The 13,659-nt window shown below is 47.8% G+C and overlaps 1 protein-coding gene across 4 annotated transcripts in view; it reads left to right on the forward strand.

The window, feature by feature from the left end:
* LOC126213370 (zinc finger protein ZFP2-like) overlaps positions 1-13,659 on the forward strand; it is a 224,982-nt gene that overhangs the window by 54,758 nt on the left and 156,565 nt on the right. For 2 of the 4 annotated variants that reach the window (XM_049941072.1, XM_049941071.1), the window contains exon 6: positions 11,029-11,579. In XM_049941072.1, the coding sequence (XP_049797029.1) occupies positions 11,029-11,579 (551 nt within the window). Of the gene's footprint in view, positions 1-11,028; positions 13,097-13,659 lie in introns of those variants that run through there. The other 2 variants (XM_049941069.1, XM_049941070.1) reach the window with 1 other exon arrangement.

The following is a 13,659-nucleotide window of genomic DNA, read 5'->3' on the forward strand; positions in this document are numbered from 1 at the left end:
TTAAGAAAAAGAGTGTACTTCTTTTATACAAGAAAAACAAAAGTGCAGGTGAAGTTTCAGCAGCTGTATAGTGCTAACTATTGTAATTGAATGTGACATGGAAGTCATAGAAATTCAATGTGATGGGTAAAAGCTAATGTCCTGCCATGTAGAACAAGTAAGAGGAAAGGGTGAGTGTTATATTTCCAAAAACTAGTCAAGTTTCAGCCCCTTCAGATTAATGAATGTTGGGGTGAACAGGTCTTTGAATACTGTTTCAGCAATGTGAATTGGGAAACATAAGCTTGTTGCATTGACAGTTTACAGGCCACCATCATGATCTTAAATTTCATAACGCAACTGTAGGCAGCTTTAGTAAGACCATGAAGACTTAATTGGTGAGTCGTCTTTTGCGACTTGTGAGAAGCTACTAACCAAGGACACCTAGAATCACCAATGTCTGCATTTGGGAAATGTAACACAGTACAATTCCCCAAAAGAACTTATTGCACTCATTGTGAACTTGGCTGATTTGGGAGCAAAACTGATAGTGATCTATCTGGCCATCACAGTAAAATGAATATTGATCAGTTGTGTTCAAATCATAGGAGGAAAGTATTGTCATCACAGAATTAGAGTGAAATTACAGGGCAAATGTTATCAATAGGTATACAAGGCAGACAGTGTGGATGGAGAATTAAACGTTGTGTTAATAATTTTCCTAGTAATCTTATTCTCTAAAAAACCATAATACTGAATAGAAGTAAGAGCAAGAGACAAATAACTCCCTGGACTTAATTATCTTTCGCAAGGTAAAGAGAGCTCTACCTACTTCGAAAGACAAGAAACTGTGCATAGTGAAATATTCTGGTATACTGTCTGTAGTTCACTATCAGATGTTCCTTTGTGTTCAGTAAAGGTCTTTGTTCCTGGCACAATATGTTCTCATCCCAAATTGTGGCTATGCTTTTCTGGTGTTGGAACTGTAGTATCCACTTGACCTGTTGTATAGGAAGCCTGGGCTCATGAGGTTGCAAAATCATTTTTAGGAAATAATTTAATTCTGCATTTATTGTGTATATCCATGGTAAACATTTACCATTTTTCACCGAGTAAATGCTCACAGATGAGTGTGGCTGCTATGTCTAGATCTACATCTGTTCCTTGAAAAGCACTGTGAAGTAAAAGATTAATATCTATGGTTAGACCTATTTAATATGCATCACACACCCTTTAGCAATGTTTTGAGGTGAGTCACACAGTTGTTTTGAAAGCATCGCCTTTATAGCATGATTGGATTTCTGTGGTATCCTAGCAATGGATTCTCTGGTATCATAGCAATGGACTGACTGCTGTACCTACAACTGAACCAATGGGTTGATTCCATTGGTATCTCCACATATAGCTACACTCAAGAATTTATGAGAGTAGCGATAGGACACTGTGTTTCTCATTTTTGTGAAATACACTATTTTAATCCTAATGTTTGAAGTTAGTTGGCAATGCTTACACCAGTTCAAAATTCTATCTAGATACAAGCTGACACATTCTTTTAATTTCTTCATAATTGACACAGCTGGTAATTATGTGCCTGTACAATTGTGGATAGTTTTGCCATTTTATCTGTCTTGCCTGTGGAACTGAGTCAACAATAACTAAAATGGTAAGCTGCAGTTAATAAATATATTAAACTCAAGTTCATCAGGGTTAACATCATGTGTAACTGCTCATGTAATGAGCCTTGACATGATGTATAAAGTCACAAACATCACAAGCTTTGTTGTGGGATTTCACTGTGTCATTTAAAGGACAAGAACTCCATGAGAAATAGCAGAAAGCTGCATATGAATCAGGAACATAAGCGTTGCAATTTGCTGTGTCATTCACTTTTGTTGTGGGAAGGTTGTTCCAATGACGCATCTTGGTATATTCAGTGTTCGAACTTCCACTAGCAAAGTCTTCAAGAACACATTTGATGGTGGCTTGGGGGTTGCGGCAACTGATAGGGGTGTTACTTGATGTTCTACACTATCCCAACATATTTGAAATCTAAAGCCACCACCACACTCATTGGAGAAAAAACATACAGGAAACAATAACTGTCAAAATGAGATTTGAGACTTTCAGAGAATCAGCTACATACACCCTAACCCATGAATCACATGTAGATTCAGCCCCTGATGCAAACTTTGATGCTTTTTTGGTGGAACCACCAAATTCCACAGCAAAAACTCTCAAATTGTCATCTCCCTAATGCCTTGTAGTAATAACACAAAAGCTTATCATTGGTTTAATTACTCCTATACTGCAACGGAACATTCATGGTTTGATAGCACATGTAGAGTAAATGAAACTTTTTAGTTGTAGAAGATCACTGTATTTCACGTGCGTCGCTTCATAAATGTTCCAGTACTCACATGCTGTCAGGGCACAGTATCTGACTGGTTGACACTGGGGGGGGGGGGGGGGGGGTAAGGGCTGGTGGATGGACAACCTGTTATTTGCTGTGTGTGAGGCATAAGTGAGGGCTGAGATCAGACACTAGCTGTATGAATTCTTAGGGCAGTTATTCAACAATAACAGTAGATTTTGTTTTGACTTGCCAAGATCCTCTTTGCAAGAAGCATTGCTAATATTGTCCTAAAATATACAAATCATTTCATTTGTAGGAGATATTAATGTCAGTAATACACAGGTGTATTGCCAGCATCTTGTGGTGGGTTGTGAGATAAGCTATGTCTTCTGAATAAAAGTGCTAGAATTTATTTCAGCACAGTTATTTATTTTCTCACAACTTATCTCTAAGCCTGCTTCATTATAATTTTAACCCACACACATGGGCATGTCAAAAGGTCATTTAGGTGAGTACCTCATAGAGCAAACAGAGTATTGTTTTACCATCTAGTGATATTCAGAAATTGCTTACATCTTGCCAGACCATGATTATTGCAAGGTAGATTCACCACACTGTTGGAGCACTTGTCCTGTTGTGGAAGCAAGTGTCAACTCACAGTATTCACCTCCTGCCAAGCTTGGTGATAGTTCCAATACTGTTCATCTACAGTGACCCCCCTGCGGGTTCGGGGGTAAGAATAGGCCCGCGGTATTCCTGCCTGTCGTAAGAGGCGACTAAAAGGAGTCTCAAACATTTCGGCTTTAATGTGATGGTCCCCTCTTGGGTTTGACCGCCATTTTTCCAAATTTCCGTTGTTAGTGCGTGCCATTTGGGGAAGGACACCTTACGTGGTGTTTTTCTATTGGTCCATCATGCTCCACCATCTTGCATGTTACCTCTTGTCGTGTGGCGGGATTTACGCCCAACGTCTCCTGGGTTGCCTCCTTCTTGCCTTGTACACAATACCATTCTTAGCACCCACGACACCTGTGGACCCTTTCAACACCTAAAATCCAGCACGGTAGCCAGTCCGTTGTGGTGGGGTCGTCATGTACCCTCTTGGTGGTAGCCCCCTGACCACGCAGGGATCGCACTACAGATGCCAGAGCTGTTTCCTCCCCATGCATGCCAAGGAGTATGTGCCCATCTTGTCTGGGGCACGGGGACTCCGGGCAACGGGATATCGGCCAGGTACCCGTTGCTTTGGCTGGGTGGCGCCCTTGGGGAGAGCCCTCGTTCGGAGTAGGTGGCATCTGGGCGGATGTGGCGCAATGAAGCGCAATAAATCACACCAAGCTGGTGGTCGCACGGCCACCAGCGTCTCTAAGCGAGGTCGAGTTGAATTTGATGCTGCGCAATATGACCCTCAGTCGTTCCCCTCGTTGGCTGCGCCATGGGAGGGACGCCGATCTAGTGCCAAGCGGGAGCCTTACGTCCCACAATACCTTGTCTGCAGCAGGACTGATGGTGACTCCTTTCTTACGACGAAGCCTATGTTTTTTGTGGAACACCTGGAGGATAAGTTTGGGGAAGTGGCGGGGTTGTCTAAAATGAGGAGTGGGTCCATCCTCCTCAAGACGTCCTCCCCAGCCCAGTCACGAGCGTTGCTCTTGTGTGATAAGCTGGGTGACGTCCCTGTTACCGTCACTCCCCACAGTAGCTTAAATATGATCCAGGGGATTATTTACCATCGTGACCTCTTGTTACAATCCGATGACGAGCTGAGAGCCGACTTGGAACGACGTGGTGTTAATTTTGTCCGTCGTGTCCATAGAGGACCCAAGACAAACAGGGTGGCCACCGGTGCCTTTATCTTGGCCTTCGAGGGTGATGTCTTGCCCGAGAAGGTCAAGGTAATGGTTTACCGTTGCGACGTCAAGCCCTACGTCCCTCCCCCGATGCGGTGCTTCCAGTGCTGGAAGTTTGGGCATATGTCCTCCCGTTGCCCATCCAGCGCTACATGTCGAGATTGCGGACGCCCCTCTCATCCCGATTCTCCATGTGCGCCTCCGCCTGTATGTGTCAACTGTGGGGAGCACCACTCTCCATGCTCGCCGGATTGCCCCGTTCTTCATAAGGAGCGGAAGATAATGGAATTTAAGACCCTGGACTGGCTTACTTATCGAGAGGCTAAACAGAAATATGAAAGGTTGTATCCTGCTTCCATTCGAACATCTTATGCTGCAGCCACGTTATCGTCGCCCACGCGAGCGACGGTTGTCGCCTCATCTGTGCCGCCTTCAGTGGGCCCTCGGGGCCGTGTACCTCTGTCTACCCCCCTCGTGCCTGGGGGCAAGCCTTCCTCTGTTGCCCCCTTAGCAGTTGGGGGCAAAACCTCTTCTGTCGCTCCCCCCACGCTTACTTCGGGAGTGACATCTGCTCCACATCCGGGAGGCTCGATCCCTCCCCCTCCTTCTCCTTCTCCGCCGGCGTTGCCTCCGCCGGTTCCTCTCTCGCGGAAGGGGTCCCTCGGGGCTCTCCCTTCCTCCATTTCTTCTCCTACCCAGCCGGATGTCAGCCAGTGGCTGAAGGTTCCGCCACCTGCTGGTCGTAGGGCTTCTGCGTCGTCATCAGCCTCCGACGCTCCTTCAGAGAAGCTCTCCCAGCCCTCTCACCCTAAGGGCCGACGTGAGAAGAAGGAACGGCATGTGTCCAAGAAGGACGTTCCGGCGGTTTCAGCACCGCCTGCTGTACATAGTCCTGGCTCCGGGGATGAGGTGGAGATCCTCGCCTCTGCCGCGGATCTCGCCCTCACGGAACCCTTGGGGGCCTTTCCTATGGACTCAGCTGACTCTCCCCCGGTGGCGACGGTTGACTCAGAGGCGCCGTCTGCCTCTTAGTCGCCTTCACGCCCTCCCAGTCCCTTCCTGCTTCCATTCTCCAGTGGAACTGCGGCGGTTATTTCCGCCACCTGCCTGAGCTCCGGATGCTTCTGAGTGATTCCCCTGTTCTCTGCATTGCTCTGCAGGAAACTTGGTGTCCTGCAATGCGGACCCCCGCCCTTCGCGGTTATCGGGGATACTATAAGAACCGTGTTGCCTGTCACCGAGCATCAGGTGGAGTTTGCCTCTTTGTTCACCGCTCTGTCTGTAGCTCGCAAGTACCCCTTCAGACGCCTTTAGAGGCAGTCGCTGCCAGGGTTGAGCTCTCGCTGGCTATTACAGTTTGCTCTGTTTACATTCCTCCGGATGGGGAGCTCCCCCGGCATGTCTTGGCTGCACTGCTGGCTCAACTCCCGCCACCTTTGCTGCTTCTGGGCGATTTTAATGCCCACAACCCTCTATGGGGTGGGACTGTCTCCGATGACCGCAGTCGGGCCGTGGAGCATGTGTTGGCTCAGCTCGACCTTAGCCTCTTGAATACCGGTGCTCCCACGCATTTTAGTGTGGCCCATGGCTCTTTCTCGTCCATCGATCTCTCTCTTTGCAGCCCCGGACTTGTCCCATCCCTCCACTGGAGAGTGCATCCTGACCTGTGTGGTAGTGACCATTTTCCCATCTATTTGTCACTGCCCCAGTGTCATTCTTCTGGGCGCCTGCCCCGCTGGGCTCTCCACAGGGCTGACTGGCCGGCTTTTACTTCTGCTGCAACCATTGAGTCTCCCCCACAGGGTGACATTGACGGGGTGGTCCGTGGCATAACCACATCCATCATTTCGGCGGCCGAGGCTGCCATCCCCCGCTCTTCTGGACTCCCTCAGAGGAAGGCTGTACCCTGGTGGTCGCCGCAGATTGCTGAGGCTATTCGCGACCGTAGACGGGCTCTCCAGCGTCATAGGCGGCACCCGTCTCCGGAGACCCTCATCGCCTTTAAGAGGCTCCGTGCCTTGGCCCGTCGTCTTATTGCACAGCGTAAGCGGGAGTGCTGGGAGAGGTATGTCTCATCCTTGGGCTCGCGTGTCTCCCCCTCGCTCGTGTGGTCCCGGATCCGGCGGATTTATGGATACCAGACCCCTATGGGTGTACCTGGGCTCTCCTTGGACGGCGCTGTCTGCACGGACGCTGCCGCCATTGCTGAACAGCTTGCCGCGCACTTTGCGAAGAGCTCTGCGACTGCATCTTATCCCCCCGCCTTTCGCTCTCTGAAGGAGCGAGCCGAGCGGACGCAATTCACATTTCACACGCGTCGTTCTGAACCATACAATGCTCCTTTCAGCGAGAGGGAATTCCTCGCTGCCCTTGCCGATTGCCCTGATACAGCACCAGGACCAGACTGCATCCACGCGCAGATGCTGAAGCATCTCTCCAGGGACTGCCAGAGACACATTCTCGCGGTATTTAACCGCATTTGGAGCGAAGGCGTGTTCCCATCGCAATGGCGAGAGGGTGTTATTGTCCCCATCTTGAAGCCCGGTGCGGACTCACTGGCGGTGGACAGCTATCGTCCCATTACCCTCACCAACGTATTGTGCAAATTGCTCGAACGTATGGTGAGGCGGCGTTTGTGTTGGGTCCTTGAGTCGCGTGGTCTCCTCGCTCCATCCCAGGGTGGCTTCCGTCGGGGCCGGTCTGCCACAGACAATTTGGTGCGGCTGGAATCTGCTATCCGTACGGCCTTTGCCCGACGTCAGCATCTTGTTGCTGTATTTTTTGATCTGCGGAAGGCGTATGACACCACATGGAGGCATCACATTCTTGCCACGCTGCATGCATGGGGTCTTCGTGGTCGGCTCCCGGCTTTTCTTCAAACCTTTCTATTGCACCGCTCCTTCCGGGTGCAAGTCGGTGCCGCCTGTAGTTCATCTTATACACAGGAAAATGGGGTCCCGCAGGGCTCGGTGTTGAGTGTGTCCTTATTTCTAGTGGCCATTAATGGTCTGGCTGCGGCCGTGGGGTCGTTGGTGTCTCCTTCCTTGTATGCCGACGACTTCTGCATCTCATTTAGCTCCACGACTACGGGAGTCGCCGAACGCAGGCTGCAGGTAGCCGTTCGGAAGGCAGCATCATGGGCTCTGACTCACGGTTTTCAGTTCTCTGCAGCCAAGACTCGAGTTATGCACTTCTGCCGGCGTCGGACGGTCCACCCTCATCCTGAACTTTACCTCGACGGCCACCTGCTTCAAGTGGTGGACACATGCCGCTTCTTGGGACTCGTGTTTGATGCCCGGCTCACATGGGTTCCTCATATTACTCAGCTGAAGCAAAAGTGCTGGCGGCACCTCAACGCCCTCTGCTGCCTCAGCCACACATCGTGGGGTGCGGATCGCTGCACGCTGTTGCAATTATATAGAGCCCTTGTGCAGTCTCGGCTTGATTATGGGAGCCTGGCCTATGGGTCTGCATCCCCCTCAGTGTTGAAGTTGTTAGACCCCATCCATCACTGTGGGGTTCGGCTTGCAGCTGGCGCATTTCGTACGAGCCCCGTGGATAGTCTACTGGTGGAGGCCGGGGTTCCGCTGCGGATTCGCCGCCATCGACTGCTCGCCGACTATGCTGTCCACGTTCATTGCTCGCCAGGCCATCCCAATCGTCGCCTGCTTTTCCCTGTCACGGTCCTCCATCTGCCCGAACGGCGACCTCGGTCTGGGCTTTCCATAGCTGTCCGTGTAAAGTCCCTGCTGTCCGAACTGGGGTCATTCCCTCTTCTGCCTCACTTCCGGGTCCGTGCACCTACGCCTCCCTGGTGTTTGCCCCGGCTGTCCGTCCGTCTGGTCTTGGCACAGGGACCCAAGGACTCGGTTCCGCCTGTAGCCCTCCGTCGCCGTTTTCTTGCGCTCCTCGCCTCATTTCCGGGCTGCGAGCCTGTCTACACTGATGGTTCCCTGGTTGATGGTCGCACTGCCTACGCTTTTGCTCACGCTGGCCATGTTGAACAGCGCTCCTTGCCAGCTGGCTGTAGTGTTTTTACTGCAGAGCTGGTGGCCATCTTACGCGCTCTTGAGCATATGCGCTCCTGCTCATGTACGTCCGTCGTCATCTGCAGTGACTTCCTGAGCAGCCTCCAGGCCATCGACCGCTGCTATCCCTCTTCTCCTCTGGTGTCCTCTATTCGGGAGTCTGTTTCCACCATTACCCGCTCTGGTCGTTCGGTGGTTTTTGTTTGGACGCCAGGTCATGTAGGCATCCCGGGGAACGAACGTGTAGACAGGCTGGCCAAAGGTGCGATAGACGCCCCAGCTTTGGAGATCGGCCTCACGGCTCGCGATCAGCAGCTCGTGTTGCGCCGTAAGCTGATAGGGATGTGGGCTGCTGAGTGGCGTGGCATGACAGCCCCGAATAAACTGCGGGCTGTCAAGGGGACGACCGATGTGTGGCGTTCCTCCCTGCGGGCTTCTCGCAGGGACTCGGTCGTCCTGTGTCGGCTGCGCATCGGCCATACATACCTGACGCACGGCCATCTGTTGCGTCAGGAGGATCCCCCCTTGTGTCGGTGTGGCTCCCGGCTGACGGTCGGCCACATTTTGCTGGAGTGTCTTCGACTGCGCACACTCCAGCATTCTTTTAATCTCCCGGGCACTTTGGTTTTGGTTTTATCCGACGATGCCTCCATGGCTGACAATGTTTTACATTTATCCGTGGTAGTCCTTTTTATGGTTCGATTTAGGGAGGTGCCTGCACCTTTCCCTTTCTGTGTCTTTTGTCCTTGTGTCTGTTGCTGTTCTGGTGTGCCGTCAGATGGTTGACTCTTTCCCTTTTTTGTTCTCGTGGTCAGTCAACCAGTCTCCGGCCGTCTGCCTTTCTTCTGTTTCTTTCTGTCTGGTGTTTCTCTGTCCTGTTCTTGTCTGTAGTGTTTGTTGCTGCATTTGTGTTCTTTTAGCACCTGGGGGGACGTCTCTTCCCCCTTTGGTTTTTACCTGCTCCATAGATTTTTGGCTCGCCTGATTTTGGAATGGGGGACTGATGACCTTCGCTGTTTAGTCCCCCTTAAACATCCCAACACCCACCACCACCATCTACAGTGAATATTTAGCTGTCTACATAATTTCTTTCGTCAGCTGGCTCAACAGAAATGTGAGTAGCAACGAGGAGGATTTATTATTGTTGTGATAGCCCATAAAACTGCTGTATCAGGCAGGAACAAATCTGAACACCAGAGGGGAGAAAAGGAGATAGCTCAGACAATGTGGATGTAATCCCACAAGAAACCTAGATAAGAATTTTTATTTTCAAGTAGTGCTACATAACAGCTGAACTAGTAGGAAAATTTCAGCGTTATGTGAGAAAGCAATCTTGCCTCCTCTACTGAACCCAAGGGAAAATGATACATTGCACAATAATTACTGTAATGTCGCCCACACCAACTGTAAGCCAAATTACAAAAAAAGTTCGATCAGCATGTGGCGTACCTGGTCTGTAGAATCCAAGAAAATATGCACTCACATCCAGCGTACATGTGAAGGATATTGCTCCACACTGAGAATGCGAATGGCTTTCCCTAATCCGGTAATATGTTGGAAACATGTGTAATTGTGGCTGTGTACTCCTTGTATGTGTGTTCATGTGTTCATAGGAGTGTTTGGGGAAAGTTAGTGCCTGCCATGTATGCCATCTGTAAGCTTTGAAAGTGGGAGGTGTTTCCAGCCACTTAGATTAGGGGACACCAGGTATCTACTCTTACAATCTGTCCTATGTGGAAGCAACTGTATAAGGAATATACCTACATAGGGCATACACAAAAGATGTGATCATTTTAAATTCAGCATAATATTCTACAATAATCTGGAGATACTAGACAGAAGCTTATTTTACTGTGAGTTTCTCTTCATGAAAGATTTCTGATGTATGGCGTTAATGACAGAGCGTATAACTGTTCTGTGCAATGTAGTAATTAACTGAAAAGATTTTTATTAATCACAAAGAAAAAACTTTTACTGTAGTCTGATTAAAACTACTTGATAGCTGATGCATCACTTGCCACTGCAGTGTTGCTACATCCACTATCAGCTACTGCTCGGTTATAGGCAACACACAAACACAGCTGATTTTAAGTGACCTATGACTAAACTGTTGCAGATGACAGGTTTTGTCCTTGAATTTAAACTCGTGTCCTAACCTTACCACAACTATGTGATCTGTAGTATACCCAAGAAAACAGTGATCAACAATCTGCAGCACAATTGAGATCATGATTTTGTTCACAGCTTGTAAGGCTAGACCTCTATGAGCGAACTCAAGTCAGAAAAATTTCTTAATATGTTTCTTTGCATAGCCATCTTCTGCAGCAAAATTTCAGTTTTCGATGAAAGCAAACTGTAATTTCTCACTGTCATTGGTTACTTGAAACCATAAATCCATCAAAAGCAAAACAATCAGAAGCAGCAATCAGGATAGAATAATATGTGCATGCTCCAATGCACCCACAGCCATATCCACAGTCAAATGACCTCATTGGGAAGCTCAAAGATGTCCATTTCCATTGTGATGGAATGGGGTAGCTGCAGGTGGAATTGTTGGACCCAAATATCACACAGGTAGACCATTCACCTACTAGCATTACTTGCTCACAAAAGACTATGGTAGGATGGACTGTACAAAATTCTATCGTTCTGGCAGAATGTCATTACAATTTTAAATCACTTACATTTACTAAATAAGTTATATGTGACGCCCATACATTTTTAACTTTCGGTTTATAGTACCTGATTTTGTGGATTGTGAAATACTGTTTTTTTGTATCATGTAAATCAACATTTAACATATTTCCTCCTTCCTCAGTTTAATTCAAAGTGCTGGTGACAGCTGTGACATTTCATATCAAGAAACATTACATCAAGGAGTAGTCGATGACAAGCTGGAGATAGATGCAGAGAAGTCAACAGTATTCAGTATGTCTTATAACTATACCAAAATACGGACTTCTCAAGAAGACAGCTTATGTGGCACGAGATTAAGTTGCAGCATCAGGGAAAAGGAATTCCATAAGTTTAACTGTAGTTTCTGCCTACAGAGCTTCCCTTCAAAATACAGACTCATAATGCATGTCTTCATCCACATTGATGGTGTGCAGGCACCTGCATATGTGTGTAAGTCATGTGGTGAGGTATTTCCCACTGATGACTGCCTGAAAGAACATTTGAGAATGAGTGAGGGCAACCAAGCATTATCTGCTGCCAACAGTGAGAAACCTGAATGTGGTGATGACCGTGAAAACAATATCTCCTTGGAGTGTGTACGAGAAGGAATCGTGGAACAGGCTGAGAAGAAATCTTCATCCAAGGAAACCAAGAAAACTTTAAAGAAATCCTTTAATGACATACATAATACAGGTAATGTTACAAAAGTTGCAGAGAAACTCGAAAGATGTCATGACGATGGAATTTTATGTAAAAGTGATAATGCTAATGCCCACACTGTGCTAAATGCAAAGAGAAATCACAAATGTGATGTATGTGGTAAATTCTTTACTCTGTTACGTTATCTTAAGAGACATAGCTTAATACACTCAGCCAAGAGGCCCCACAAATGTGATACTTGTGGCAAATCTTTTAATGTATTGCGCTATCTCAAGAAGCATGTCTTAATACACACTGGTGAGAGACCCTACAAATGTAATCTTTGTGGAAAAAAATTTATTTTTTCTGACCGTCTCAAGGCACATGAATTAATACACACAGAAAAGAGACCCCACGAATGCGATGTTTGTGGAAAATCGTTTACTCGGTCGGGCATTCTCAAGACCCATTTATTAATACACACTGATAAGAGACCCTACAAATGCACTGTTTGTGGAAAATCTTTTATTCAGTCTGGCAATCTCAGGTCACACGAATTAATACACACAGGAAAGAGACCCCACGAATGTGATGTTTGTGGAAAATCGTTTACTCAGTCGGGCCATCTCAAGAACCATTTGTTAATACACACTGGAAAGATACCCCATGAATGCGGTGTTTGTGGAAAATCGTTTACTAAGTCAAGCCATATGAAGAGGCATATTTTAATACACACTCGTACGATTCCTTTGAGATGTACTGTTTGTGGAAAATCTTTTACTCAGTCCGGCAATCTCAAGTTACACTATTTAATACACAAAGTAAAGAGACCCCACGAATGCGATGTTTGTGGAAAATCGTGTACTCAGTCGAGCAATCTCAAGGTACACAAATTAATACACACTGGTAAGAGACCCCACGAATGCGGTGTTTGTGGAAAATCGTTTACTCAGTCGTCCTATCTCAAGACTCATTTGTTAATACACACTGGAAAGAGACCCCACGAATGCGGTGTTTGTGGAAAATCGTTTACTCAGTCGTCCCATCTCAAGAATCACTTGTTAATACACACAGGAAAGAGACTCCACGAATGCGGTGTTTGTGGAAAATCGTTCATTACTTCGAGCAATCTGAAGGCACACGAACTAATACACACTGGTAAGAGACCCCACGAATGCGGTGTTTGTGGAAAATCGTTTACTCAGTTGGGCAATCTCAAGGTACACGAATTAATACACACTGGAATGAGGCCTCACGAATGTGATGTTTGTGGAAAATTGTTTGCTACGTCGAGCCATATGAAGCAGCATATTTTAATACACAGTGGTACGAGACCTTACAGATGTAATGTTTGTGGAAAATCTTTTACTCAGTCTGGCAATCTGAAGAAACACGAATTAATACACACTGGAAAGAGACCTTACAAATGTAGTGTTAAAGGTAAATATACTCCTGGAAATTGAAATAAGAACACCGTGAATTCATTGTCCCAGGAAGGGGAAACTTTATTGACACATTCCTGGGGTCAGATACATCACATGATCACACTGACAGAACCACAGGCACATAGACACAGGCAACAGAGCATGCACAATGTCGGCACTAGTACAGTGTATATCCACCTTTCGCAGCAATGCAGGCTGCTATTCTCCCATGGAGACGATCGTAGAGATGCTGGATGTAGTCCTGTGGAATGGCTTGCCATGCCATTTCCACCTGGCGCCTCAGTTGGACCAGCGTTCGTGCTGGACGTGCAGACCGCGTGAGACGACGCTTCATCCAGTCCCAAACATGCTCAATGGGGGACAGATCCGGAGATCTTGCTGGCCAGGGTAGTTGACTTACACCTTCTAGAGCACGTTGGGTGGCACGGGATACATGCGGACGTGCATTGTCCTGTTGGAACAGCAAGTTCCCTTGCCGGTCTAGGAATGGTAGAACGATGGGTTCGATGATGGTTTGGATGTACCGTGCACTATTCAGTGTCCCCTCGACGATCACCAGTGGTGTACGGCCAGTGTAAGAGATTGCTCCCCACACCATGATGCCGGGTGTTGGCCCTGTGTACCTCGTTCGTTTGCAGTCCTGATTGTGGCGCTCACCTGCACGGCGCCAAACACGCATACGACCATCA

Source organism: Schistocerca nitens, chromosome 11 (genome assembly GCF_023898315.1).
Source record: "Schistocerca nitens isolate TAMUIC-IGC-003100 chromosome 11, iqSchNite1.1, whole genome shotgun sequence".
NCBI lineage: Eukaryota > Metazoa > Arthropoda > Insecta > Orthoptera > Acrididae > Schistocerca > Schistocerca nitens.